The 25,966-nt window shown below is 46.9% G+C and overlaps 1 protein-coding gene across 2 annotated transcripts in view; it reads right to left on the minus strand.

Annotated features, from left to right (window-relative positions):
* CSMD2 (CUB and Sushi multiple domains 2) overlaps positions 1-25,966 on the minus strand; it is a 644,506-nt gene that overhangs the window by 97,387 nt on the left and 521,153 nt on the right. For both annotated transcript variants that reach the window (XM_077337490.1, XM_077337489.1), the window contains 7 exons: positions 23,753-23,877; positions 16,250-16,346; positions 12,494-12,598; positions 9,284-9,402; positions 8,913-8,982; positions 3,330-3,446; positions 2,157-2,366 (listed from right to left, as the gene is read on the minus strand). In XM_077337490.1, coding sequence (XP_077193605.1) covers positions 2,157-2,366; positions 3,330-3,446; positions 8,913-8,982; positions 9,284-9,402; positions 12,494-12,598; positions 16,250-16,346; positions 23,753-23,877 — 843 coding nt within the window. The remainder of the gene's footprint in view (positions 1-2,156; positions 2,367-3,329; positions 3,447-8,912; positions 8,983-9,283; positions 9,403-12,493; positions 12,599-16,249; positions 16,347-23,752; positions 23,878-25,966) is intronic.

Consider the following 25,966-nt stretch of genomic DNA (forward strand, 5'->3'; position numbering starts at 1 on the left):
TTCTTCCACTCCACCCCCCTGACCTAGTGCCCGTTGTATTCCTGAATACAATGGGCTTGCCCCCTAGTACCCATATGAAACCTGATATTGAAGCATCTTTTTTCCCTTTCTCTCTTGCCATTTTTGAAATAAATATATATTGAGCAGCCAGCTTTTTAGAGAGATCTGGAGAACTCAAGAGCTCACTAACTGTTTTGTGATAGCTTGATCAGTCCTAATTAAAAAGCTATTACTAAATTTCTGTCTGGGCAATTTTTTACACAACAACCTTTCAAGCCAAATGGCTGTATGAGTCACAACATTCACTCTCATTCACCCTCCTTCCCCTTTATTTAGTGAAACCATTTCTATCCTGCTTTCCAGATGACAACAGGACAACAACTCCCGATGACAACAAGAACAAAACCATTCAATGTAGCCGGTCAATTAAAAAGGGAAATCGGCAGATTTCACTGCCACAGTAAAATAAGAACAAGCACCAGTGGATAAAATCAGCAGCTAATCCGCCAGTCTGGGAGAAGGCATAGGGAACACCAGAATCAAGGAGATGCCGAGTGCACTAAAAGTCAAGTGGAACAACGATAAATTCTGCAGGTGCCTAAATGACAATCCAGATAATCCTCGGTGAACCTCTCAGAGGAGGCTGTTCCGCAGACATGGTTCAGCCATAGGAAAAGGTCACACCCCTTTACTTGCTACCAGTCTGAACTCTGTCAGTGAGGGCACCCAGAACCAAGCCTCGGTGGAAATGGACTCCCTCTTTTCTTCTTCTTTCCTCCCCCCCTGTTTCGTCCTTTTCTGCACCCCAGATAAAAATGTAGGCCAGGGTCCCTAATCTATTTGAGGCTTCAGGCTCCTTTGGAATTCTGACACAGTCTGGAGGGAACAAGCCCCAAATGCAGGCAAATTGCGAGTTGGTGGGCAGAAGGGACTGTATCGGCGCTTGGCTCGTGCGGCCCTTTTTTTGAATGCCTAGGGAATTGTCAATCGCAACTTTGGGATGGGGAAGCAAGACTGTCCAAGGATTCTGGTTGGGGGGGGGGCATTGTCTAAGCATGGAATTGGGGTCACTTTGAGAGGGTAGTTAGCTGTGAATTTCCTGGGATTAGACTAGATGGCTCTGGAGATCCCTTAGAACTCCATGAGGCTGTGGGGAGCCAAGCCAACCAAAGGTCAGGGACTGAAGCTATATATAATTCTAAAAGCAGGTCTTCAACCTTTCAGGTAAAACCTTTGCTTAACAGGAATGGAATATTGTTTCAAAATATTTTCTTGCACACACAACATACAATGCTTTCAACCACGCAGGCCCATTCTGCACACATAATACACTTTCCATGTGCTTTTGCAGCTGGATTTTCCTGTGCCCAACTTGAAAGTATATTGAAAGTACATTATCTAATGTGTTCGGAATGGGCCACAGTGAAAATCCTAGGGCTTTTGCTACTTTTTAAACAAATCTTTCCAGCCGGTCAGATTACCATCGGCCAATCGCAAGCCCTGCTGAGCAAAAGTCCACCTGGCCACACCCACTTTCTAAGGACACGTGACATGTGTCAGGAAAGGTGTCAGGGGGTACCGTTCTGCTCATAGGCAGCACACAGATTCCCCTTACGTAGATTCCCTCAGTGCAGGGATATATTTCCACGGCTTATGCTGATCTGCACCTGGCCTCTGAGTATTTTTGGAGAGGCAATGACCACAGCTGTTCTTCTCTGTTGCTGGCCTCTAAGGTGTTAAGAGGCAGGCTGCATTCTAAGGCAGATCTTGAACAGAAAACGAACTTTTAATTACCTTGCCTATATCGGTGGGGTGAAAATGTTTGGGAACTTTAAAATCATAGCCTGAAAACATCTATTTTTCTTCCCCACTTTTTTTTTATTTTGTAACATCCAGCCTGAGTAAGTCTCCTGGAGAACACAAAATGCATGCACAAAATTTTGTTAGAATTTGGCTGACGCTAACAAAAGATATAATGTGGATTGTAGTTTGCTTTGGATTGGAGACCAGTCCCCCTATAAACAGCTTTGGGATTAAGCCCAGCTCTGGTGTGATCCCTTGGCCATCTTTTACAGAGCATATCCTCAAGGCATTATTTCCCAAACATGATGGGATGGCTGCCTCACCTGTGGCTCACCTGGCTGCCTCCGACTTACCTTGGTATTCCACCTTAAAGCCGGGCTTGTTCTGTGAGTGGTCACTGTGGAAATAGACGGTGGTTTCATGGGACGTGGAGAGGAGGGAACCCGGGAGTTCTGTCCCACTGAACCTGCTGATAACGTTGCTGGTGTCGTAGGGCCCATTGCGGATTTCCACAAAGTCGTGATTGGGCTCCGTGGAAAAGTTCAAGAACTGGATGTGAGCACCTGCATGGGGTTTTTTTGTGGGGGTGAAGGGAGAAGCACAGTGATGCAGCCAAGTTAAAAAATGCATGTGAGTTTACACTGACAACCCCTTCCCTTAGATGGACACCAGGATTTCCATCATTCTTAATGGCAGACATACCATTTTAAAAACAAAAACCTGAAGCACGCTTGACCTTCATACCGTAAAAGGTTTGCTTTGAGAGTGTGACAGAGAAATTAAGTGCCAGAGCACTGAAGAAAGTCTGGTATCTCTGCAGAACCAGTAATCCTGTCCCATTGCTTGCTTCTCTCACTAATCCATAAACTGAGTCAGTTCCTGACTTTTTTGAGATGCAGGGACCTGTGGAATTTGGAGGCATGGTGGCAGATCCCACTGCAGGAGGTGGAGCCAAGCACACATACACAAGCAAAAGGAAGGTGGATGGGGAATATAAATGAACACACACACACAGAAGAAGTCTAAGGGTGGGATAACATATAGAAGGGAGACATCCACCAATGGTGAAAGGGAGCTCGCTCCACAGCTCCAGAGCACCCCAAGCTTTACATTTTAGACTTCAGATGGAGCATCACATTTTTAATGTTCTCCTATGGTAAAACAAAATCATCCCTGCTGACAGAAAGCTAGCAGTGCAGGGAATGGAGTTTTAGTCGTGGCAGGTTGCCCCACCTCTCCCTGCACCCACACGGAGGAGCATCTGACCTGGTGCACCTCATCCGCCCCCAATTTGTGCTCCTGCATTGGAGCTGGAGCAGTGAAGTTCCCAGTGCATAAACGGTCAAAGGGAGCATCTGAAAGTGAAAAAAGTCCACTTTGCCATTTCAGGACTCCATCGCCTCACTCTCCTGTCCGTGCAGATGAGCATAAACTAGTCCCTCTCGAGTCAGATCAACAAAAGAATCCATGCAGAGAGTCATTCAATTGGAACTGTTCACCAGGCAAAGGAAATGGCATTCTCTTACCAAACCCCACCGGAAGGGATATCCGCCATGTGCAGTCACTGTTGCTTGGGTAGTTCCCTGGGAAGCCGGGACTCAGGATCACCCCTTCCATGTCTCCCATTGTCCCACCACACTGAGCTGTCAAGAAAGGAAGCAACTGCAGGTCAAAATAAAAATAGAAATCTACTACGGCCTTGTTTACAATTCACCCTAAGGCAGTGGGCAAGTGACCAGCTATCGTTGCAAAGAGTGGTCCAGAAGGCTACTAAGAAAATAACAGGCGGCATATTTTCACAATGCAGTTTCGGAAAATACCAAAACAGGTGCCTGAAGTGTATAAGTTTCGCCCATGTCGCAGGTCTTCTTCTGGGTGAATCGACTTGGTGTAAATGTGTGAATGCACATCTGTCTGCAAGGAGGCATCACAAAATCTCTTTTTATAACAGCAATTAAACAAACATCAAGGTCAAAAGCAATTCCCTTTAGAATGGGCAAAGTCAAAGCAGCATATAAGGATTCAGATTCCTAGGGGCAGCGGGGACATCCTGCTGTGAAACCTGCAGGGGTTAGTTATATTGGCCGAAATAAGAACGAAAGGTTTAACGTGTCTCAGACTTTGCTGGAATGTCAGACCACAGGAGGATGGGGACTGGAAAGGCACAAAGGACCCCCCCCCCCGCCCCACTTGAGGCTTGAAGATCAATACTGACAACTAAGAGGAATGGATTCCAGAATTTCCTTATTCCTCTTCATCTAGAGCAGGGGTAGTCAAACTGCGGCCCTCCAGATGTCCATGGACTACCATTCCCAGAAGCCCCTGCCAGCATTCGCGAATGCTGGCAGGGGCTTCTGGGAATGGTAGTCCATGGACATCTGGAGGGCCGCAGTTTGACTACCCCTGATCTAGAGAGCTGGGCCACATTATGCTGAAGAAGGAGGTGAAATTTGGGACTATGCCCTTGTCCCGCTTCTGACTACAGCTGCAGCGGGGATATACTCACCCTAAAAAGCCTTTTGATAAGGAGATAGAAAACAAGAGACAAGGACATCTGGGGGAGAAGTTTAACAAAGGAACATCCAATTTCTGCAAGCTGGACACCTGCAGAGAGCTTTATATCTGTGGGGGAGGAGCTCAAGATATGCCATCCAGACGTATATTTGCATTCCGAAGGGCTACCATACAGGACTCTACTGCGTCACTCTGCATATGGAGCATAATGGCCCTAATCATATATTTGTCACTCCATTTACGAGTGTGCAGATGCAGCAACGAGGCACTCCCCGTGTCGTCGCTCAGTTAATGGCTTGGCATTTGCCCTCCCAAAATTGTTAATAAAATTTTTGAGCTCTTCCAACTTTCCCATGCGCATTAACAGTGCCGTACTACGCAGTTACACGTCGGTCTAAACCTTTGGGTTTCACTTAGGCTATTAAGTCCTGTGCGTTACTCAGGAGTGAAAAAAGACAGCCAGCTCAGAAGACACAGGGAAGCAAGGAAAGAACGGGAGGACCGTGCACTGAAAGCTCTGGCTCACTTAATATAGATAATCCTTACGATTTTATGGTTTGGAAATTTTGTTTCATGGGGAGAGGACGTGACAATGTGGTAGAGCAACTTGCTGGGCTTGCAGGAAGTCCCAGATCCAACCTCCAGCTAAAAAGGCCACGTGGTGTCCACGGCCTCTGCTTGAGACACTGGAGGGCTGTTGCTGGTCACAGTAGACCTGGCAGACCTTGACAGATGGATGGTTTGATTAGGGAGAAGGCCGTTTCATACATTCACATATTATTTTGTAAGCTGTCTCAAGCTGTTTCCACTGACAACACGGAAGCATCTCTTGGTTCTCTCTGTTAATGACTTAAGTTTCTCTTTGGAATCCTTCTGATGGTTAAATGCCCCGATTTTCAACAGGTGATCATAACTTGCAACACCCCCACCTCATCTTCAGAGGTCTTCCCCAGTTTACATCCAAAGGTAGTTCATGGATGTGGGAAAATCTTCTCCCAATGGACCATCCTGTTCATGATGCAGAAAGCCCTCTTGCCCACAATTGTGGGGTTTCCGTACAGCTCACCGAGAGTCCGGCCTTCAAAACATCCCTGCCCACTAGACACAACCTTTCTCACCCTATTTTCTCTATCGCCTACAGCAGGGGTGGCCAAATTGTGGCTCTCCAGATATCCATGGACTACAATTACCCTGAGCCCCTGCCAGCACGGTAACTGTAGTTTATAGACATCTGGAGAACCAGTCTGGCTACCCCTGACCTACACTATTACTTGCCCCTGCTTGCATAGATCACATAAGCCTGCCCTTTTAATCAACACAGACACTGACGGTGCAAATTCTCTTCCATTCAACGGCTCATTGTATTACTTTTTTCCTGCTGACTGTGCAACTCCTTAACTTCCTACTCTGTCCTCTTGATGTCTACTTAAACGGAATCCCTCCTCAATTATTTAGAAAGGAAGCGTCTGAATTAAAGGAAACAAGAGGGGAAAGAATAGGGTGCTGTTTGTTGCCGCCATTGATGATAGGGCTTTAATGTTTTTTAAATGTTTTATTGGAAACCACCTCGAGCCAGCCGGGCCGAGAGTGGCAGCCTAGAAATTCAATAAATAAAAAACACACTCGTCGATCAGGATTTGCAGGTGAACTCTGAACTGTTTCACCAAAGCTCGATCATGTTTACCTTGTTAAACGTAAAAAGCAGCCGAGAGTTGGCACAACGGTGCAGTGGATGCTGTGGGTGGGGGAGCCTGGAGAGACACGGCCACGTATGACCCGTATGGAGCGCAGATGCGCCAGGAGGCACACATGGGAGGCAGTGTAAGGGGGGGGGGCTCCAGGGCACCTGTTTAAGGCACCATGTGCTGCAGCCCGGCTACTCTGCCGCTGTGAGCAGCTGAGACAGTGTCCCACCCACCCAGTGCACTTTGGTTTGGTTCGGTTATGTATGTTTGCCACAGCTGCGGAACAAAGGGGCATGAGGTGGAGTTTTTGGGTCAGGGACCAGTTTGCGTACTAGGACCCTGGGGTGAGGGTCTCAGTAAGAGACCAGCTGACACCAATTGCAGCCTTACCCAGCTGGGAAGGCCAGGGGATCAGAGGCAGGAGGAAGGGATAGTTGGAAGAGGTGGATGCCAGGCAACCATTTAACCAGCCTTCTCGCTCCAAAAAAACTGCTCACTGAAAAGTTAGCTTTTGATTCCAGGTGTTGAAGACCTTAAACATGGCGGCATTATAGGCCACTACTCTGGATGGCATGTTCTCCATAGAACACTGGGTTCTCTTACGTGGCCCATGAAAGGGCAGCCTGAAAGAATTCCCATGTACCTGTGCTGAATGGGGAGGGCCATGAGACAGGCACAGTGCAGTTTAGAAGGTAGCTAGAAACTGCTTTGCAGTCTTGACACTTACAAGGAAGTGGAAGGTACTTCAGGTGCTTTAAAAGAAACATGACTCATCTGCAGCATCTAAGCATTCAATCCCAGCGATGAATGCAGAAACACAACTTGGATTTAAGCACATCCTGTCCATCACAGTTCTGAATGTCTCTGTGGCATTTATTTACTCATTATTTCTTCCATTTTATCCTCACAACAACCCTGTGAGACAGGTTAAGCTCGCCCAAAGCAAGCTTCCTTGGCAGAGAGGGGATTTGGAACCTGGCTGTCTTAGATTGTTGTCCAAAACTTATCCAAACACTCAAATTGAGGGTTGATATGGAGTTCTGAAACTGCAATCATCTCTGTTTGCTCCAGCAAGCAGCTGCAGAATTTGTTTGGCTAGTTTAGTTATATCTTAATCACCACGGGCATTCTATGGCAATGCTAGGTCAATAGGACTATTTAAGGGACACTGCTTGTCCAGATAGCTTTAATTTTGAGGAATGGGTCATCTGACTTTGAAGGTCTCCAAGGCCAATAGGAAAGAGGGGCATATGACTTGTCATAAAGGCCAAATTACTTGGGGTGGGTAGAGTTCTCAGTAGGGATGGATGTGAACTGGCTCACGGTCTAAAATTGTGATGAACTTTGGCCGGTTTGTGTTTTGCAAATTGAAGTTTGTGGCAGGTCGACTGGCACAAATTTTCAAGATGTTCTTGGCGGTTCTGGCCAGTTTGTGAATGGAGGCATTTCCAGACAGACTGTTTCAGCTCAATCAAAATGTTCATCAGATTTCAAAGCAACAGGAAAGGCATAAGTCTCCAGTATTGGAAATATTCTGGCCAGTTTCAAGACACTCTCCCCCCCCCCCTCCAGTTTGCCAGAGCTCCTGTGTTTTCTCCCCCCCCCCTTTTTTTTTTTGCACAGAGCCTGCAAAATTTACCGCCTTGCTTAGAATTGTTGTAACTCTATACTTTGAGAGCAATCATTTCACTCTTGAATGCTGGTGGCACTGGGGACTGTTTGACATTCTGCACATTGTAACTGCAGGGATTCTCTATGTGATGTTAGTCCTCCTTTTGCTTGAATTGCCATAGTGGCATTGGCACTGGCACCAGTACATCATACTGGTTCTGCTGGGCTTGCAACCCTCTTCAACTGGGCTTGGTGTGATTCTGTGTTTCACATTGGCCCTATTGACCTAGCATTGCCACAAAGCCACTTGGTTACGCTAGGGAAATTTACTAAAAGGAATGACACGATTGCCCATTGGAAATAACGAGAGGGGCTTTGGCTGAAGATAATGGGAGCCCAGAATGCCAATTGACTTGCATGGGTTCCATTGAAATACATTACAACACAAAAAAGCTGAAATGAAAATTTCCAATTATTAGGTTGCAAAGTTGAAATATGATCCCCCCATAAACAGAATTAGTGCTCTGGAACTTGAATGACAGCCCCCCCCCTCCCCCCATGGAATGATGATTCCTGGGAATTGCAGGAGTATTCTGATAGCGGAAAGACAGCGCCTAGGAATTGTCTTGTTGGCTTTGTGCTGTCACAGAGGAACTGGTTCTGCTGGACACCTTTTTTTTTGGGGGGGGAGATATATCAGACGCTGTAAAACTGATCCTTACCAAACTTTCAGTGCAGATACAGGAGAGTCATCCATAGGCCCCATGTCCATTTGGTGTCTCTAGCATGTTGGAGGGACATTCTACCATGTCATGAACCTCACAAACTGAACTAGTTCATTTAACTCCTAAAAGTTTATGATGGTCCATAGTTTGCAAATCTAACACACCATGAACCGAAGTGCCCATCCCTAGTCCTCAGTAAAGTGAGACTGACATCTGGCCATGTGCTAGACCAGGGGTAGTCAAACTGCGGCCCTCCAGATGTCCATGGACTACAATTCCCATGAGCCCCTGCCAGCGAATGCTGGCAGGGACTCATGGGAATTGAAGTCCATGGACATCTGGAGGACCACAGGTTGACTACCCCTGTGCTAGACATACAGGCATAGTAGCCAGACTCTAGAACTGGAAATGAGCATCCATCAGTCTTCTATCACTGGATCTTTCTAGAAAAGGACTCTACCATTTTGTCTTGCTTATTTCACTACCAGTCAAGGATGTAGCTGCACAACCAGAATTTTGGGTGACTGCTCCAGCTTCGAGTAGGTTTTAATAATGCACAGCAGTAGGGTCCTACCAATACAGAGTGGAGGAGGATAGTTCCAGCGCCGGACAGTCCCTGGCATGCAGGAAATGTGAGAATGCCCCTGGAGAAGGAAATGAGACCATTAGTGGGTGGAAGATGCATAAGAAACTGAAAAGCAGGCCTAATGGGGGAAAGTGGGAGAACCTCTGTGTCAAAATTTATCAGCACTAATTCAACTTCTGCACCAGTATGCAATTCTTTGGTATCAGTGGGACCCCATGGCCATCAGCCCTTCCCCAACAGATTTATTGACAAGGGATGATTGGATTGCTCCCCTTCCCCATTTCTTTATTGTTCCCTGGTATATCTCTGTCAGAAATGTCACTCTTATTAAATAGCAACTGAAGCTCAATGGCGTTTACCTGGAGCGCATAACCTGGTTCACATTGAAAGGAGACCACATCGTTCACCAAGTATCTCTCCCCAATCTTCAAGCCGCTGCTGGGGACAGTGGGTTCTGGGCAGCTGGACAATCCGACAGCTACAAAACGGCATCAAGAAAAGAAGGCATTGAGATGAACGCGTGGTTCTGCAGGCAAACGTGGTGGCATCTGTAGATGCTGGGCAGTAAGAATGGTTGGACTCCCTAATGAGGTTTTCAGCACGTGTTTCTCTTGCTCGGCTGTCCCGCCTGAGTCAAAGCTGTGGCCATTCTCACTGTCTAATACCCACTGATGCATTAGACAGTGCCCACTGTCTGATGGTGCCATGACTGTTCCCTGCCACAGGGCCCTTGAGCTTTGATTCTCAGGGTTCTGGTCTGGGCCTTGCAGCTGGAAAAGTCCTCAAGGCTGCAGCATCTCTTGGGCCAAAAGGATGTCAGGTGCAGCCTCGGCTTGAACACAGCCATCCAGAAAATTGCAGTGCACTCTTAAAAAGAAGGGGTGCCCCCACAAAGACCTTACATAGTTAACATTAAGTGTGCATGCCATAAAAATAGATGGAACACAGATGACTCTCTTCAGTAGTCCTGAAATCCAAGAAGTGAAGAGGTAACCAGTGATTGGCAAGCAGTTGGTGAATCAAGGCTTCCAAAGCCAACAGCTGAGCTGAGGGCGGTATAGAAGTATGATAAACAAAATAAATATTGGTCTTTTGGGCAGTTTCTCCTATGCAGAATCCAAACTCCTCTCTCCCTGCCAGGGCTCTTGAAAGTAGCCAGTTTCCCGCATGGAAGAGGAGGCCTCCTTGCTTGGGGGTGATACATCCCCTTTTAGAATGAGAAACAAGTTTGGGGAAAAGTTGGCCGCTCACCACTTCATCAGAAGAGCATTTGTTTGGGTGGCACAGGCTTACAAAGCTATCACACTGAGGTCACCCACACGGGCTCCTCTAGACCAGGGGTAGTCAACCTGTGATCCTCCAGATGTCCATGGACTACAATTCCCATGATGCCCTGACAGAGTTTGCTGGCAGGGGCTGATGGGAATTGTAGCCCATGAACATCCGGAGGACCATAGGTTGACTACCCCTGCTCTAAACCAATATTCAGTTTTCTCTATTTCGGTAGGCAGAGGACTAACATGAGCATAAGGTGACTTACTGCTGCATTCTGGCTCAGAAATAACAGATGGGGCAGGCCAGAGTGCTAGTAAGAAGGTGGCTGAAATGGTACCTCTCAAGGCTCACAAGAAAGTCAGTACCAGTAAAATATTAGTTTTTTTACCTCCGGCTTACAAACAAAATAAAATGGGTCATCTCTGTTTATGCCTAATGGCTCAGCGACCAGCAGTGGCTTGGCTACCACTTGAAATCTGAGGCAAGATGCTGAATGGGGGAAATGGATACAGAGGCAGAGCTAGCAGAGTCCCCTGGTCCCCACTTTAGTTTGAGAGATGCACTGCTCTCTGATCCAACCTCCTGAGTAGGGCTGCTCCTGTAACCACCAGCAACCCCCCCCCCCGGCTGGGGGCCTTATACTAGTGATGGGTGAGTGCAATGATTGGCCATCACCAGAACAGACAATATTGCTAGGAGAAGCTGAAGGCAGTAGGAAATGAGGAACACCCAACAGAAGATGGACATCCTCGATTAAAGGAAGCTCCAGTTTGCCAGATCTCAGCAAGGCGGTCAATGACAGGAAACTTTGGCGGTCCCTGATTTTCATGAGGTTTGGGAAACCTGATTAACACAAAGGACTCCTCCTGCAAGGTTTGGGCTATGCCTGTGGCTACCAGAAATACTTTCACTGGGGTTATTGGAGGCTAAACTTCAGACTGGCACATTCAAAAAAGCGGCATACCACTCTGACCTACGGGTGCAGAGAGAGATCATTAACCACTTTAGAGGGCTTTAACCAAGGGGTGCCTGACTCTGTGGCAGCACTGTAGGCTGGGGAAAAGATGTACTGTAGCAAAACCTGCAGAAACAGAAGAAAAGGCCTACGATTTTGATGGTGGGACCACTGAAAGCATGTCTAAAACACAGACAAGGTACTCCTCGGAGTAAGAAGTACCCATCTGCATGGAAACAATGTCAGCCAGTTGAGTTTTGTTTCACAAAACAGCAACTTTCTGGGAAACTGACTTGGCCTGGGGGAGCCGCTCCAGTGGTTGGCACTGGTTCTTCGCGCCTACGAGTGGCACAAGAGGTGCGATGAAGCAGCTTGGGCAATGTGAGCCAGGCCTCTGGCTGAGAAGATCGCAGCAGAGTCCACGGGCTTCGCAGTTCAGTGATCAACGATGCGGCAGCCAAGAAACTGGCAAACACTCTCCAGCACCTGATGATTTCGAGGTTGTCTCCAGCAAACAGCACCAAAGTGCCATGCTCCGACAAGCATTTCCCTATCTTGCCCACCCCCTGCTAAAATATCCATACCCGAAAATACTGTTTTGGCATCAATGTTCCTTCAAGGGTCAGCACAGCAACCCCAGCATCCTCATTCACAGACACAAAAACATGTTCAAGAATACAGTCCTTAACAAATCAAAGGCTCAAAGAGCACACCCATACAGGAGGCTGCCCAACATGCCTCTGCTTGATTCCCTACATCCCTGGGCAGCTTATGTGAGAGGCCTATAGTTCTCCTATCAAAAGCATACCCAGTTCAGTTACTCACTTAGAAACAGTGTATTCATGTGGGTGCTTCTCTGAGAGAGCGTAATTCTTACCTTTTCACCCTGTAAATGTACACTTTTCCAGCTGTAAGGCACAAATGCATGCCCAGGGAAATGCCAATCGCCACTTTGGGGTCGGGAGGCATCGTCCGAGCATGAAATTAGTGTCACCATGGGTGGGCAGGTAGTTGTGCAGGGGGTTCCGCACTCATAGGATAATGCACTTTCAATGTGCCTTGGCAGCTGGATTTTCCTGTGCAGAACAGGAAATTCTACTTCTAAATTGCACTGAAAGTACATTATCACCCAGTCTCCAACAGGCCCGCAAGAAAGGGCCGCAAGAGCCAAGCACCAACACAATCCTTCTGCCCACCCACTCCCAATCTGCCTAAGTTCACCGATTCAGCATTTCTATTCAGCAGAGATTCTATTTGGTTCTCATGGCTGACGGCCCTTAATGGACATTTCCTCCATGAATCTGTCTAACCCATTTTTTAAAAGCTGTAGTGTCCTTACTTTTGTACTCCAGGTGAAACCCCGCAGCGGAAACACTGATGTCTGAGTAGAAGTGCAAGTACAGCTGGTTGGAGGTGCTGTTGAGTAGTGCTGGGACAGTTGTTCCTAGGAGAAAAATACCAGGAGGCAAAGGTTGCAGCATTTCCTCCCTTGGAAATAGAAGGTACTTAATGGGCTATTGGATTAATCTCTGGCTAACAGAAGACACTTTTATCAGTGGAACGCAACTGGCCTGCCTTCCTCTCTTTCCATAACAGCCCACTGATCTTCCTGAGATTTTGCTTTGGGGAGGCGATGGGGGATGGGGCCTTCAGAAATAGCCCAAGAGGAAAATCATGTGTCTGTTGCAGGAAGGAACAGGTGGAAATTTCACCTTGCCTTCTATTAGCAGACAATTTAGCTTTGATCCAGCCCCTTAGAGAGTATTATTATTAGTACTATCTGATTTCTAGCCCACCACTCCCCAAAGGCTCGTGGCGGGTTACAACACACGTAAAATCCCCAATAAAAACTCCCCCTAGTACATTAAAAGTGTTTCAAAACACCTAAAAACTGGAACATAGAAAACCAAGTGGCGGATCAACTTACACAACCTAAGTCAACCTGACCACAGGCTAGGGTCATTAAGGGGTCATTAATCATTCACCGCCAAGAATAGCCCAGAGAGGAGTGTCCAGCTTTTCCTTAGGGCACTGACCTCAACCATAAACCTGGCTGTGTGTCTGCTGTTCAGCATTTTCCCACCTATGGTGTAGGATCATGGAAAGGGTGGCTTGGTCAGACCTGTCCAACATGGGAAACCTCCAACTCCCCCTGTGTTTTGAATAGTCCACATTAAGGCACGGAATCGTCATTCGTTTGTTATACACCCCTTTTTAAAAAGAAGATTAATTCCAATCTGTTGGCATATGCAAGATCTGCAGTCTGCATGATGCAGAAACATATGAAGAATGTCCTGCAGGGGGCATAGGAGAAGATGTGTATTTAGCATAGTCCCCTTAGGGACGTCCTGATGTTTTTCAAATAATCTCCTCCAGTGTCCTGATTGGCTCTCTGGAGACTTGTGCTCCTTTGAACACACTTCCTCCCTGTTTGCTCCCAGAACTGAGTAGACTAAATGAACACAGAACACTTAGACAAGACTCTCTTCTTTCTATACAAAGTTTGTTTCTCTCTTCACCAAACTATTTTATTATTATTTTTATTATTATAAATAAAATTATCCAGAAAGGTGAACAACACTATCATATATTGCAGAACTATTATTTGAGAAGAGAAAAAAGAAGCATGCAGAAAGCTGACATTTAAAATATATATATGACTTGTTCTTTTACATCACCCTAGTGACATACACTACATACTACATTTTTAGTATATATTTCCCCCAAAGTTTACACATAACAGTCCAAATCATTTTTTTTTTACTTCTCAATATTTACTGGTCAATATACTCTAACACTTAACTCCATTGAATTCCAATGCTGATTTATTATGTGAGTTTTGCCACTGTCCCATATTCCATCAGTTTGTTTAACCCATCTGTATTAGCTGGCAGTTTATTTAACCCATCCGTATTTTCCATCTGGATACGTGAATACCAGTGATTTGATTGCTTTAAGCCGGTGGTTCTCAACCTTCCTAATGCTGCGACTCTTTAATACAGTCTCTCATGTTGTGGTGACCCCCAACCATAAAATTATGCAAGAAATTAAACCGAAACTGACCAATGGCGTGAAGATCCATTGTTCATGATTGTATATAAATTGTTTCCCCCCCCCTGGGATTTCTCAGTTCAGCGCTGCCTCTTGTCCCACCATGCCGATCTCGTTCTTTTCTGCTGCTCCAGTAAGACAAACGCTCTGGCTCGATCTACCCTGCAAGGCTATTGTGTGGATGGCATCCCCCCCCCCGGCCATGCTGCTTGCCCTTCTGCGACCCCTCTGAAAGGGTCATTTGATCCCCAAAGGGGTCCCGACCCCCAGGTTGAGAACCACTGCTTTAAGCAGTCTGGTGCTCTGCAGCTTTGGTACATTTAAACTTGACCAACACAAACATCCAGGCAGATCTGACTTAATCAATATGTTTTAAGCGAACAAAATAATGAATCAGGCTCAGGAAGGCGGGCGCCCTCCTCGCTATTTTGCACAGTCCCTCCTTTCCCGCTGCCTTTCAAGATCCAGAGGGCAACTACGGCTTGATCTTAAGCTGCGTATGAGAACACTGTCCTGGAACATGAGCAGCCCAGTTTTCTGTTTGATCAGGCTCTAATGAGGCTGGCAAAATGAGGCTCGGGGAGGCTTTCTCCAAAGGACTGAGATGCATTTCATTACATCAATCTTTCTTTGGTCAAGCTAATGGATCAAGAACGGGATTTGGAGATGAGTCGGCCTGTGAAAGATGGGGGGGGAGCCATGGGGGAGCCTCTTCCCGTGTTCCCCCACGTTTATTGCGTGAAAAATGATTAAAAGGTGTGGGAGTCTGAAAGAGCGAGGCAAAGCAGCCCCGGAGGAAAGAGGGAAAAGCTCCAGAAAGCTTTCATGTCAAGCAACCACTGAATTTTAGAAACTGAATGCATGCAATCTCTCAATAGACACTGGTCTCAATAGACACTGGGAACTACCCACGGATCTTTGGAGAGGACGGAGTGTCAGACATAACAGTATTAGATCCAACCAGTATTTCTGCTTGTGAGAAAGGAAATGGAAGGTCTCCTAGGACATCCAAAAAGACCATGCTGGGGATCGTGAGACCTTCATGGACAGGGTCTATAGTAAAGTGGGGAAATAGCCTAAAGTGAAAGGTTTGGCTGCATCACACCCATGTTGTTGACCTTTCCCTTGTCGGGTTTTTATGCAAACCCCCTTCCTGATTCAGGCTACTTCTTATTCCGCTATTGGGTCACACAATTCCAGAGACCTGCACCCCGCATGTCCGCGCTACTAACGGAGAGCAATATTTGCCCATATTGCAGGTATATTCACAGGAAGGCAAAGCCACGATATAGGACATTGCATCCATGCGGTGGGAAAACGCTGGGGGGAGGGGGCGCACTTACCCAACAACTCTGGACTGTGCCAGAAACATGCCAACCTTGCATGAGTGTGATGTGAGCAGGAGAGGAAAGCGGCAACATTAAAGCCAAACTTGACTAAGCTGACAGAAACACAGAGAGACCCCCCCACCTCTGCAATATGTTAACTGCAAAAACCTGGGCATTAATCTTAAGAGGTGCAGAGCCCAAACCAGGCCCCGGGATGCCAACTGCTCCGTGATGCCAATGAACTGGCACTGTGGCCATGGTTGTTTCTCTCAGGTTCTGCAGAATCCAGCTGAACTAAGCTGTGGCGGCAGAGGAAATCCTGAATCTGTTTTTTGCCCCCACTGTATGAAGCAGGGATGGGGCAACAGGGGAGAGCCAAAAGGAGGGCTCTCTTTCTTCTTCCCACTCCTTCGTCCAAGGGCTATTGTTCCTCTCCAAAAGTCTCCACCGCTTTGGCACATTGGGCGGGCCGAGCTTAGAGCCCAGATGGAGAAAAGGCTTGGATAAGGACGCTGCTGTGGTTGCAGTAGAACCAGAACAGGTTTCCATCATCCCTTTAGCATAAGTGCCTCTTGCTCCGGAGGAGAAAGGCTTGGAACATTGAGCCGAGTGAGTGCTGTGCTGACCCCACCCACCCCCTTACCCACAAACGTGTCATTTTCTGTGTGTTCCATGCCTGAAGGCCTTACCTGTAACACATCTGCCCTCCAACTTACCTGAGAAGCTGCCTAACATGGTGGCTGTGTTATCCCCGCCGTCAAACACTTCCAAGGAATCCCAGTTCTGCTCTGTGACGAAACTGATTACCTGAATCTGGGAAAGAGAACCAGGAAAAAGGAAACCTGCATCACTCATAAGTTTTCGGTTACCGTCAAATATAAATTGGAGGAGGACCCTCTTTAAACAGACAATGAAATCATTTGCTGACAGAGAATCCTTCCCACGTTGGCCAGCCCACCAAGGAAACCCCCTGAATTGTAGAGGATTCTGGGAATTTGTTTGGAACCATTCATTCAATTCACCAGGGATGATGCCCCAACCTGACACGGATGGGAAGTGCCCTTGAAGATAACCAGGACTCCCAGCTGATGGGGGGAGGAGGGCAGCGAGGGTAGGCCGGATGTCCACAAGAATCAGAGAATTCAAATGTAGAAGAAGAACTCATGAAAGAATGGAGATTGAGAGACAGTTGCCTAGCCCACCAAGAGATCTTAATCATGAGATACAGCAAGGCCTTTGCCCCTCAAATTCTTGAAAATGGAGAGCTGAGGGGGAGAGCATTCAAACTTGTGGATCAGTGTTGCGTAATGATTACAGTGTCAGACTAGGATAACCCAGGTTTGAATCTCCACCGTCTCATGCAGTGCACTGGGGGACAGTCCCAGTCATTCTCAGTCTAATCTCCCTCACAGGGTTGTTGTTGAGTTTCCTGCATTTGGGGAAATCACAAGGGTCAGCACACTGGGAGTGCAGTGGAGGAACCTCACCATGGGAAAACCACCTTGCCTGCCAGGTAAATTTTAAAGAACCCAGAACGAAATTGCTGCGACTTTCCCCTCTTCTTCAGAACTTGATAAACTCTCATTTCTGCTGTCTTATGATGGTCCCTCCATACCTAATAGAGTAGCACTCTTTGCCCTGGCAGCTAGGAAGCTATGAGCCAAGGAAGCAAAAGTTTTGAAAACAAATACGTCACAGGGATACCAGCTTCATTACATGATGGATTTCTTATTGGTCTCACACTGTTTTACTGCAAGAATTTATTTCTCTGCTGTCTTTGTTATAAACTGAAGTGTGTATTTTATATTGCATAATTTTGTATTTATTTTGTACTGTTAATGTTTTATATTGTTATGGCCTATGGCCATACACAATAAATTCAACACACTCACAGGGTTGTTGTGAGAAGGAAAACAAGGAAGGCAGAATCCCTGTATGACCCAATGAGCTCAAGCTGGTATATTCCAGAGGGGGGAAATGCCGCCTTTCCCCCAGGCCAATGGAACAGCTTCACCTTGGCTCTTGGGTGGGGTATATGTTCATGGCCAGTCAGGCAGCTGATGCCAGGTGTGTTTGTGTGTATGTGATGTCCTCCCTCTTTCCCTGACAGACTCAATTACATCCATGTGATGCCCTTTATTGGGGGCCAACCTAAATGCCCCCAAACACTGTGCAAGCTTTTGAGCTCATCAAGGCCTCTTCATCAGGCTAGATGTTGGGAGGAGCTGTGCCTCAGTAGCAGAGCATCTGCTTGGCATGCAGAAGGTCCTAGGGCTCAATCCCCAGCATCTCCAGATAGTGGGAAATGTGAAAGAGCTCTACCTGAAACACTGGAGAGCCATTGCCAGTCTGAGCAAATACTGACCTTGATGGACCAAGAATCTGATTCATCCATGGCTAATTGGGGAATGGAATCCGGTTGTCCCAGATCTAAGTCTGACTCTCTAACCCAGCGGTTCTCAACCGCCGTGACCCCAACTGTGGTGGGGGTGGTGTGCACATGCGTTCAACGATCTGGAGGTGGCCAGTGCCATGGCTCGGCTGCCGCCTGCCACCTCCACTGCCCTCAGCCGGCCACTGCTGCCGCCGCCACCAACTTTTCCTCGGAACCCCGCAGAAGGGGCCAGGCAACCCCACTTGAGGTCGGGTCCCCAAGGTTGAGAACCACTGCTCTAACCCCTCTGAGCCTTCTTCATTATGTTACATATACCTTGAAAACAGAGCCTTCATGAACTCCTCCCCATTTTCACCCATGAGATCACAAATCCATCTGTAGCTGTGCCCGTTTCCTCCTCTGCTTAAGGCAACAGAAGAAGAAAACGGTGTGATCATGAAGCATTATCGGTGGCATTAAAACTTGTTTTCCTGCTTGATTTATCTCAAATAACAACTTTGTAGGGACTTTAAAGGGGGGGAAAAAAAGAGGAGAGACTCACGCCTTCAGAGTCTGTCTCGCGGAAATGCTAATGACCCCCGTGGAGCCTCTCCTGATCATGCTGGCCATGGGAGTCGCTGCATAATTATCCCGTAGTGAAGATTTACTATATTAGAAAGCCAGAGAGTTGCCTTAGTTCTCCCCTTCTCGATCCCCACCCCCGAGCTTCCTCCTTTTGGAAAGGCATAAACATTCAGAAGTTCCAATTCTAGGGCGATGTGCGGGATCCAGGAGAGACCAGCATGTATTTACTGTCAGGGATATAAATTAATTCACCCAGGAAAAGAGCTGCCTCTGGAATGAATAATTCATATTAAAAGCGTTCGCTGCCGTGCTGATTACATAAAATCCTCATCGTCCTGAAACCGCCGCAAAGAACACTTTTGTTCCCATCGCCTCCTCTGATTTGCCGTTCTTAACCTTGACCTATGGAACACAATGGGGTGAAGGGATTCCTACAAGGGCTAGGCGACTGATGGATCATGACCCCCAATCTGGACCTCCACTTCATCTTGGTCACCAACCCAGCTCCCACACAGAAGGAGAGAACTGTCAGGGTTGATGCCCATGATTCGGGATTCACAAGCTGGGGGATCATGTCAGGAATCAGGCAGAGTTAGCGAGTAGAGTCTGTGATAAAGGAACTTCCAAAGTCCAGGTAGAGTAAGGATCCAAAGGAAAGTCTTTATTGAACTACAACGGCTAACGTGGGCCAAGACTCATTGAGCAATCGTCTTGGCAGAGACAAAGGTACATTAAACATTGGGGTATACTTACAAGGGGAAGCAAGCAAGGGAGGCAGGATGAGGACCTGAAATGGTGGGAAAGGTACATTTGCAAGAGTTACAAGAATTCCCAGGCGAGCCAGATGTCCCAGCGTTTGATCTAAACTAACTGTTGAGACTCCATCGAGACAAGCAAGGTCACTTAGAGCGGAATAGATAAGGATGCCCTGCTGAGGTATGCAAAGGCAGACAGGAACCAACCCAAGGATTTATGGCTTTATTACACCCGGCCTGGAGGAGTCCGGGAGAATGCAGTCAGAGGAGGGGGCATGAATCGGGGTTCATGACAGGTCATGACTCCAACATGTGATTGTCATGTTGCCTTCTGTTCCCACACACATGGTTCTCCCTCTGAATCAGGACACATCCCCATGAAAATGCCCCACACTGAGCAAGACCGCTGGTCCATCACGGTCAGTACTGCCTTCTTGGAATTATCCCCTTAGCGGATGCTCTGAGTTTCACCCAGGACATTTTGCACGACAATCAGATGCTCTACCGCTGAGCCAGATGCTCTACCACTGAGTCTCCCCCACCCCAGCTGAGGTGCTCCTACTCTGAACTGAAAGGGACCAGAGAAGGGACCATTTGGTCAGCTAGCATCCTATGGCTCCCCTCCCCTCCCTTGCACCACATCTGCTCACGCGAGCAAAGGCTGAAACTCCACCAGCAGAGGTTCTGTGGTCCCAATCCAGAATGGGCACTGCACACGTGAGGACTGAGGATGACATACAAGTTTCATGTTACTTTAAGCCTGCTCACAGGTTGGTTCCGTGATCTCTCCTCTCTGTAGAAACGGATCATCAGAGCCAGTCCCTGCAGAGTTGAAGCCATGGCAAGAGCAATGGGCAGATTATCTGGAGCTTGGTAGGTCCCCCTAATTTTCCCCCTTGGTTTGCTTATTTATGATATGCTGTCTTTCAGCAAAAGCTACCTAGGTGGATGACCATGAAACCAACAATAAACCATAAACAGTGACAGCAAGTCTGGTTGCTACTGTTAAAAATAAAAATTCTGGGCAACACGAAACTCAGTGTTGTCCAATGAGTAACTTGGTCTTGTCTGTGTAACAGAGGATTCTGGGACATATTCTAGGGCAGTGGTAATCAACCTGTGGTCCTCCAGATGTCCATGGACTACAATTCCCAGTAGTCCCTGCCAGTGTTTGCTGGTAGGGGCTCATGGGAATTGTAGTCCATGGACATCTGGAGGACCACAGGTTGACTACCCCTGTTCTAGGGCACATGCCCCATTCAGGCAGGACGATGGTAGTGCAGCAGTTACTCTGAGAACATATGAAGCCGCCTGCTACTGAACTGATGGGTCTACCAAGGTCAGTCTTTTCCACTCTGATGGCTCTCCAGGGTCTCAGGTGGAGGTCTTTCGAATCACCTACCATTGGTAGAAAGTACTGTCCACAGTCAATTTATGGTGGCTTTGTAGCGGATCCAGAGATGATGAGGTGGTTCACCTTTGCCTGCCTCTGTGTAGTGGTTTCTTTGGAGGCCTCCCATCCAAACCCCAACCAGGCCAGACCCTGCTTAGCTTCCGTGATCTGATGAGATCAGGCTAGCTTGGGCCATCCTGGTTAGTGTGCATCACCTGCTACCTGGTCTTTTTCACTGGAGTAGCTGAAGACTAGGAGCAATGGGTTCATATTACAGGAAAGGAGGTTCCACGTAAATACTAGAATGCTTTTTCTGATGGGGAGGGATATTCGAAGATAGAATATGCTGCTTTGGAGGGTGGTGGAGTCTCCTTCATTGGAAGTTTTTAGAAGCTGGTTGGATGAGGACCTGTCAGGAGGGTGTGATTTTTAAGTCCCCAAGAAGGTGGGAGGCTGGAATGGATGGCTCTTTGTGGTCTCTTCCAGCTCTGTGTGTGATTCTGATTCTGAGTGAACTCAAGATCTTTTGTGTACAAATCCAATATTGCATTACAGAGCTATGGATCCTTCCCAAGTCCATGGCTGTACATTGCAGGTGGCAGGCAGTGGCTCAGCTGTGTCTCAGGAGAGGTCCTATGCCTCTGCTTAGGAACCCACCAAGAAATCTGATAAGCATCTAGGGAACCTTTGAATCCACCAACGCTCAGCTTGAAAAGTATGAGCTGGAACAGAAGAATGTTTTCCTTATCTCTTCCCCTTTTTTTAACCTCATTGTGCAAGTGTTAGAAATCTGTTAGCAGCTTTGCATCAAAGAAGCTCACACTTAAGCAACAGCACTCTAAACAAAAGTAGGGAGAAAGCATCTTAATAGCCGAGTGGCACTTCCCCCCTGCAAACAAATGAATGAATTATCGCTTTTTGGAATCGCAGGAACCCAGCGCTTTGCACCAACACCTCAACAGTTTAACAGTCTTGCTCCTCTAAAGTGTGGTCCCCTCCCCCTTTTTGCCATGCCTGGAGGAATTATCAACCACCACGCAAATAAGTCAGGAGAAATCCAGGGCAGAATTAACTATTTACGAAAGAACAACAAAAACAGTGTAGCAAAATGAATCTGTTAATTAGCTTTAGCACCCAGGGAAAGACACCACGGTTGCCCATTTGGAAGCCACAAGAACTAGATTCTAATTGTTTCTCCTCTCCTTGGCAGAGCCATAGTCAACTAGGGCAGAAGTGGAATTGCCCCAGGCTGGGAGAATTCAAAGCCTTCCTGGTCCTTTTGAATTAAGCCTGAGCTTGCTGAGTTAACTTGTACGGTGTGTGCCCAAGCCCTCTCCCCCACCAGCCCTTAGCAGTCACATTAGCAAACAAAAAGTGTTCAGCATCGATCCCTGTAATTGGCAGGCATGATGAAGTCTTTGGATTGGCCAGCTCCCGAATAAACTCTCCTTGTCTTACATACAGAGTTATACCATCTGACCACAGCACTTCCCTTCACTAAGCTCTTTTGCCCTCACCATGGCTCCATTAAGCCTCAGCCAGGGCTCCAGCAAGTGACTTTAGGAGCTCTGGCTGGGGGAATACCTCTCCAAGTTGTGTGCCTATCTTTCTTCTGTTAGATGGCTAATAATAGTGGACAGTGGGAGGGGTTAGGGTTGGTAGGTAGGTCGGGGAGCTCTTGAATGGACAAAACTGTATGAGGGAAGAACCATCACCACCACCATCCCACACACAAACCAATGTTGGGAAATTCCAGAAAAGGAAGAGGCATTTTTATACCCCAGTTTTTATTACCTGAAGGAGTCTCAAGAGGCTTACAATCACCTTCCCTTCCTCTTCCCACAACAGGTAGGGGAGGCTGTGAGAGCTCTGACAGAACTGCTCTATGAGATCAGCTCTAACAGGACTGTGATTAGCCTAAAGTCACCCAGCTTACTGCATGTGGAGGAGCAGGGAATCGAACCCAGCTCTTCAGATTAGAGTCTGCAACTCTTAATCACTACACCAAGCTGGCTCTGTCATATACTGTCTATCATATACTCTATTATATACAGATTAGTGCTCTGGCCAGGACAACTGTATCCAAATAATGCGAGGCACTCCAAACATGGTGTCTTCAGCAGGGAGGACCAGGCTAGGTGTCACTGGATACCCAGCATCAGATCTGGATCTTCTAAACACAACATAGACTACGCCAGGACTATGCATCCTTTTCTAGCAACCTTCTTTTCCTAGTTTTTGTTTTAGTTAGTTAGTTTTTATAACATCTAGGCCAAATAAGAGATCTGGAGAACTCAAAAGTTTATGTATGTACACTGGAATGTAACGTTTGGCTAGTCTGAATGAAAGGTATTTTTCGGATTCTGTTCTGGATGTTAGGGAAATTGCAGACTGTGGGAATGTTCTGCTGCCCTCTTTGTCATGCAATCTGCTCCAACAGGGGGCGCTGAGTACTCTCAGGATGGAGGGGGAACAACAGACTGAAAGTCTGTAAAACTAGAAGTTGGTTTTTATACTCACTTCTCACTGCCCAAAGGAGTCCTCGCCCCATAACAGACACCCTATGAGGTAGGTGGGGCAGAGAGAGTGACAGGACTGCTTGGTCAAAACAGCACTATCAGGGCTGTGACAAGCCCAAGGTCACCCAGCTGGCTTAATGCGGAGCAGCGTGGAATCGAACCCAGCTCGCCAGATTAGAAGCTGCCGCTCTTAACTAGTTTTAAATTAAGCCACCATGCTGGCTCCTTTTATTCCTGCATGAGCTTTCTTGAGTCAGAACAATATATCTAGGATTAAGATGGTCTAAAGCAGGACAACAGATGATCATATCAAAATAGAAGATTCTTAAAGCTCTGCTTAATGAGAAGAACCATACTCTATTGCCTAAAATTGCCAATGTACTGTATTCTACGTTAAAAGTCAGTCCTTTGTATTTGCAAAAATGCTAGCCTGCACATTGGGTTTCAGTGTATGTCACCTGTGTCCCTCTGTGTTGTTGTTATTTGCATTTATTTGAATTTTTAAGCCATTGAAGGTAATCTATGTCTGGGAAAGAATTGAGTTTCCTAAGAGAAAAGGTGTATTCCACCCCACCCCCCAAAAAACCTTTTACCTGTATTCCAGCTCCTTCAGGGACAGTTATTTTCCACACGCAGTTGAGGCTGTTTAAGTAGGGTTCAGGGAATCCAGGGGACAAGATGGTGCCTTTCCGCTCTGTTAAATTTCCACCACAGGGCACTGGAATGAATAAACGAGAGATCCTGACACACACTGCAGAAGCACAGTTGACCTCCTAGCCGGACTGTTGCCCCTCTGTTGAAAGTGTTTCTGCATAAATTGCTTGGAATTACTTTCCATCCCTCCCCCCCCCCCCCCCCAAAACATGCCCTCTGGAAGCGGGGGAGGAAGGAAGAACTTATTAATACTGTCAGTACTGCTAAGCTTTGATCTTCCCTGGAAATATTTGTACTGAGCCTCTGCCTTTGATTTCTGCGCACATTTTTGGGAACTGTTCACAGCCACTGATTGCCTGACACTTTAGGGGGTGGGCGCAGAGCACGCGTCTCTGTTGCCCTGGCAACGGGCCTGACGTTCCCTGCTCTGTACGAGAAGCTCTCGCGCTGACGGCCGGGGGGCTAAGACTCTAGCCCAGGGATAGTCAAACTGCGGTCCTCCAGATGTCCATGGACTACAATTCCCATGAACCCCTGCCAGGGTTTGCTGGCAGGGGCTCATGGGAATTGTAGTCCATGGACATCTGGAGGGCCGCAGTTTGACTACCCCTGCTCTAGCCCTACCAGTTCGGCTCCATTTGAGTCCAATAGCACCTTTAAGACCAACAAAGATTTATTCAGGGCATGTGAATAAATCTTTGCTGGTCTTAAAGGTGCTATTGGACTCAAGTTCCGTTGTTAAGGAAGAGTGTTAGAGAAAACCATGCAGAGAGAAAATTTGCATTCAGGGGCTTGTACAAACACTGCCCGTCCATTTTACACTGCGTGCAAAAGAGTGTGCATTTGGACCTCATTTACTGACTTGCATGAGTATGAATCCAAGTCAAACTTTATTGCACTAGGCCATAGGCCATCGCAAGATCAGATAACAATAAAATTGTTAAAAACAAACGCAGAATAAGAATCGCACTTAACCCATGAGAATGAATCAGGGGGAGGATGCATTGGCCCAGGTGCCTAGGCAATGAGGAAGTGTTTTACCTGACACTCACCCTTTGAAAACACCAAAGCAAGGGTGGTGGTAATGGTGGGGGGAAAAAAAGCTAAGCATTGCTTCTGGAGCTCTCTCCACAAGTGCTTTGCCAGCAGGAAGAAAGCTGTTCTAACTGTGGCTTTTGCTGCTGTGTTTCTCCCCCCTCCCTCAAAAAAAGAAAGAAATTTACAAACATACACACAAATTTTACTTGCACTATAAGCTTATGTGCACTTTAAAAATATATATACAACCCTGGGCCCAGGAAACGGAAATTTGAGACCAAGAAATGATAAATTGCCCTGAATAAATCCTATAAATTAATAGGTTAAATACCTTGTGCAATACATTTTGCTTGTGCTACATATGGGGAGAGGTAAAGAGTGCCACAGGGCTCTGAAACACCATCCCCAAGCAATAGAAATTCTATTCAGCCACACATTGGGCCACTGAGATTTCAGCAGGCATTATAACTATATGCTTTCAAGCATCTCATGAGGGCTAGACACTGGCTTCTTTTATTTTTTTAAACTGAGCTAATATTGCCAGGAACCTGAATTCTGTGCTCAATGTCATATTATGCATTTATTTTATTTTCATGGGATACCCACAGCCCCCAGTGTACCCCAATAAAGGTTGTACTACTTGTGTCATAGATCCTAACTAAAAGGTTTCCATGGGGCTGTCATTCTGGGGTTTGCCACTTAGGAGTGACTCCTTGCTGTAGTTCAGAGAGCCTAGAGTTGGAGTCATTGAAGTCCTAAACCTTATACACAAAGACCTCAGAAGCTAAGCTAAGCCCAAATAAAGGTTGTACTACTTGTGCCCTAGATCCTGCCTAAAAGGTTTCCATGGGGCTATCATTCTGTGATTTGCCACTTTGGAGTGACTCCTCACTGTACTTCAGAGAGTTGGGAGCCATTGAAATCCTAAACCTTATACACAAAGTCATTTTTTTGCAATTCACTGGAAGCCAACTTAAGACAACCCTGTAAAGTTTCCAAGGCAATAGATGAAGAGAGGTGGTTTGTCATTGCTAGTCTCTACGTAGCAACACTGGACTCCCTTGGTGGTCTCCCACCCAAGTCCTAACCAGGGCTGACCCTGCTTAGCTTCCCAG

Source organism: Paroedura picta, chromosome 5, assembly GCF_049243985.1.
Source record: "Paroedura picta isolate Pp20150507F chromosome 5, Ppicta_v3.0, whole genome shotgun sequence".
Taxonomy (NCBI): Eukaryota; Metazoa; Chordata; class Lepidosauria; order Squamata; family Gekkonidae; genus Paroedura; species Paroedura picta.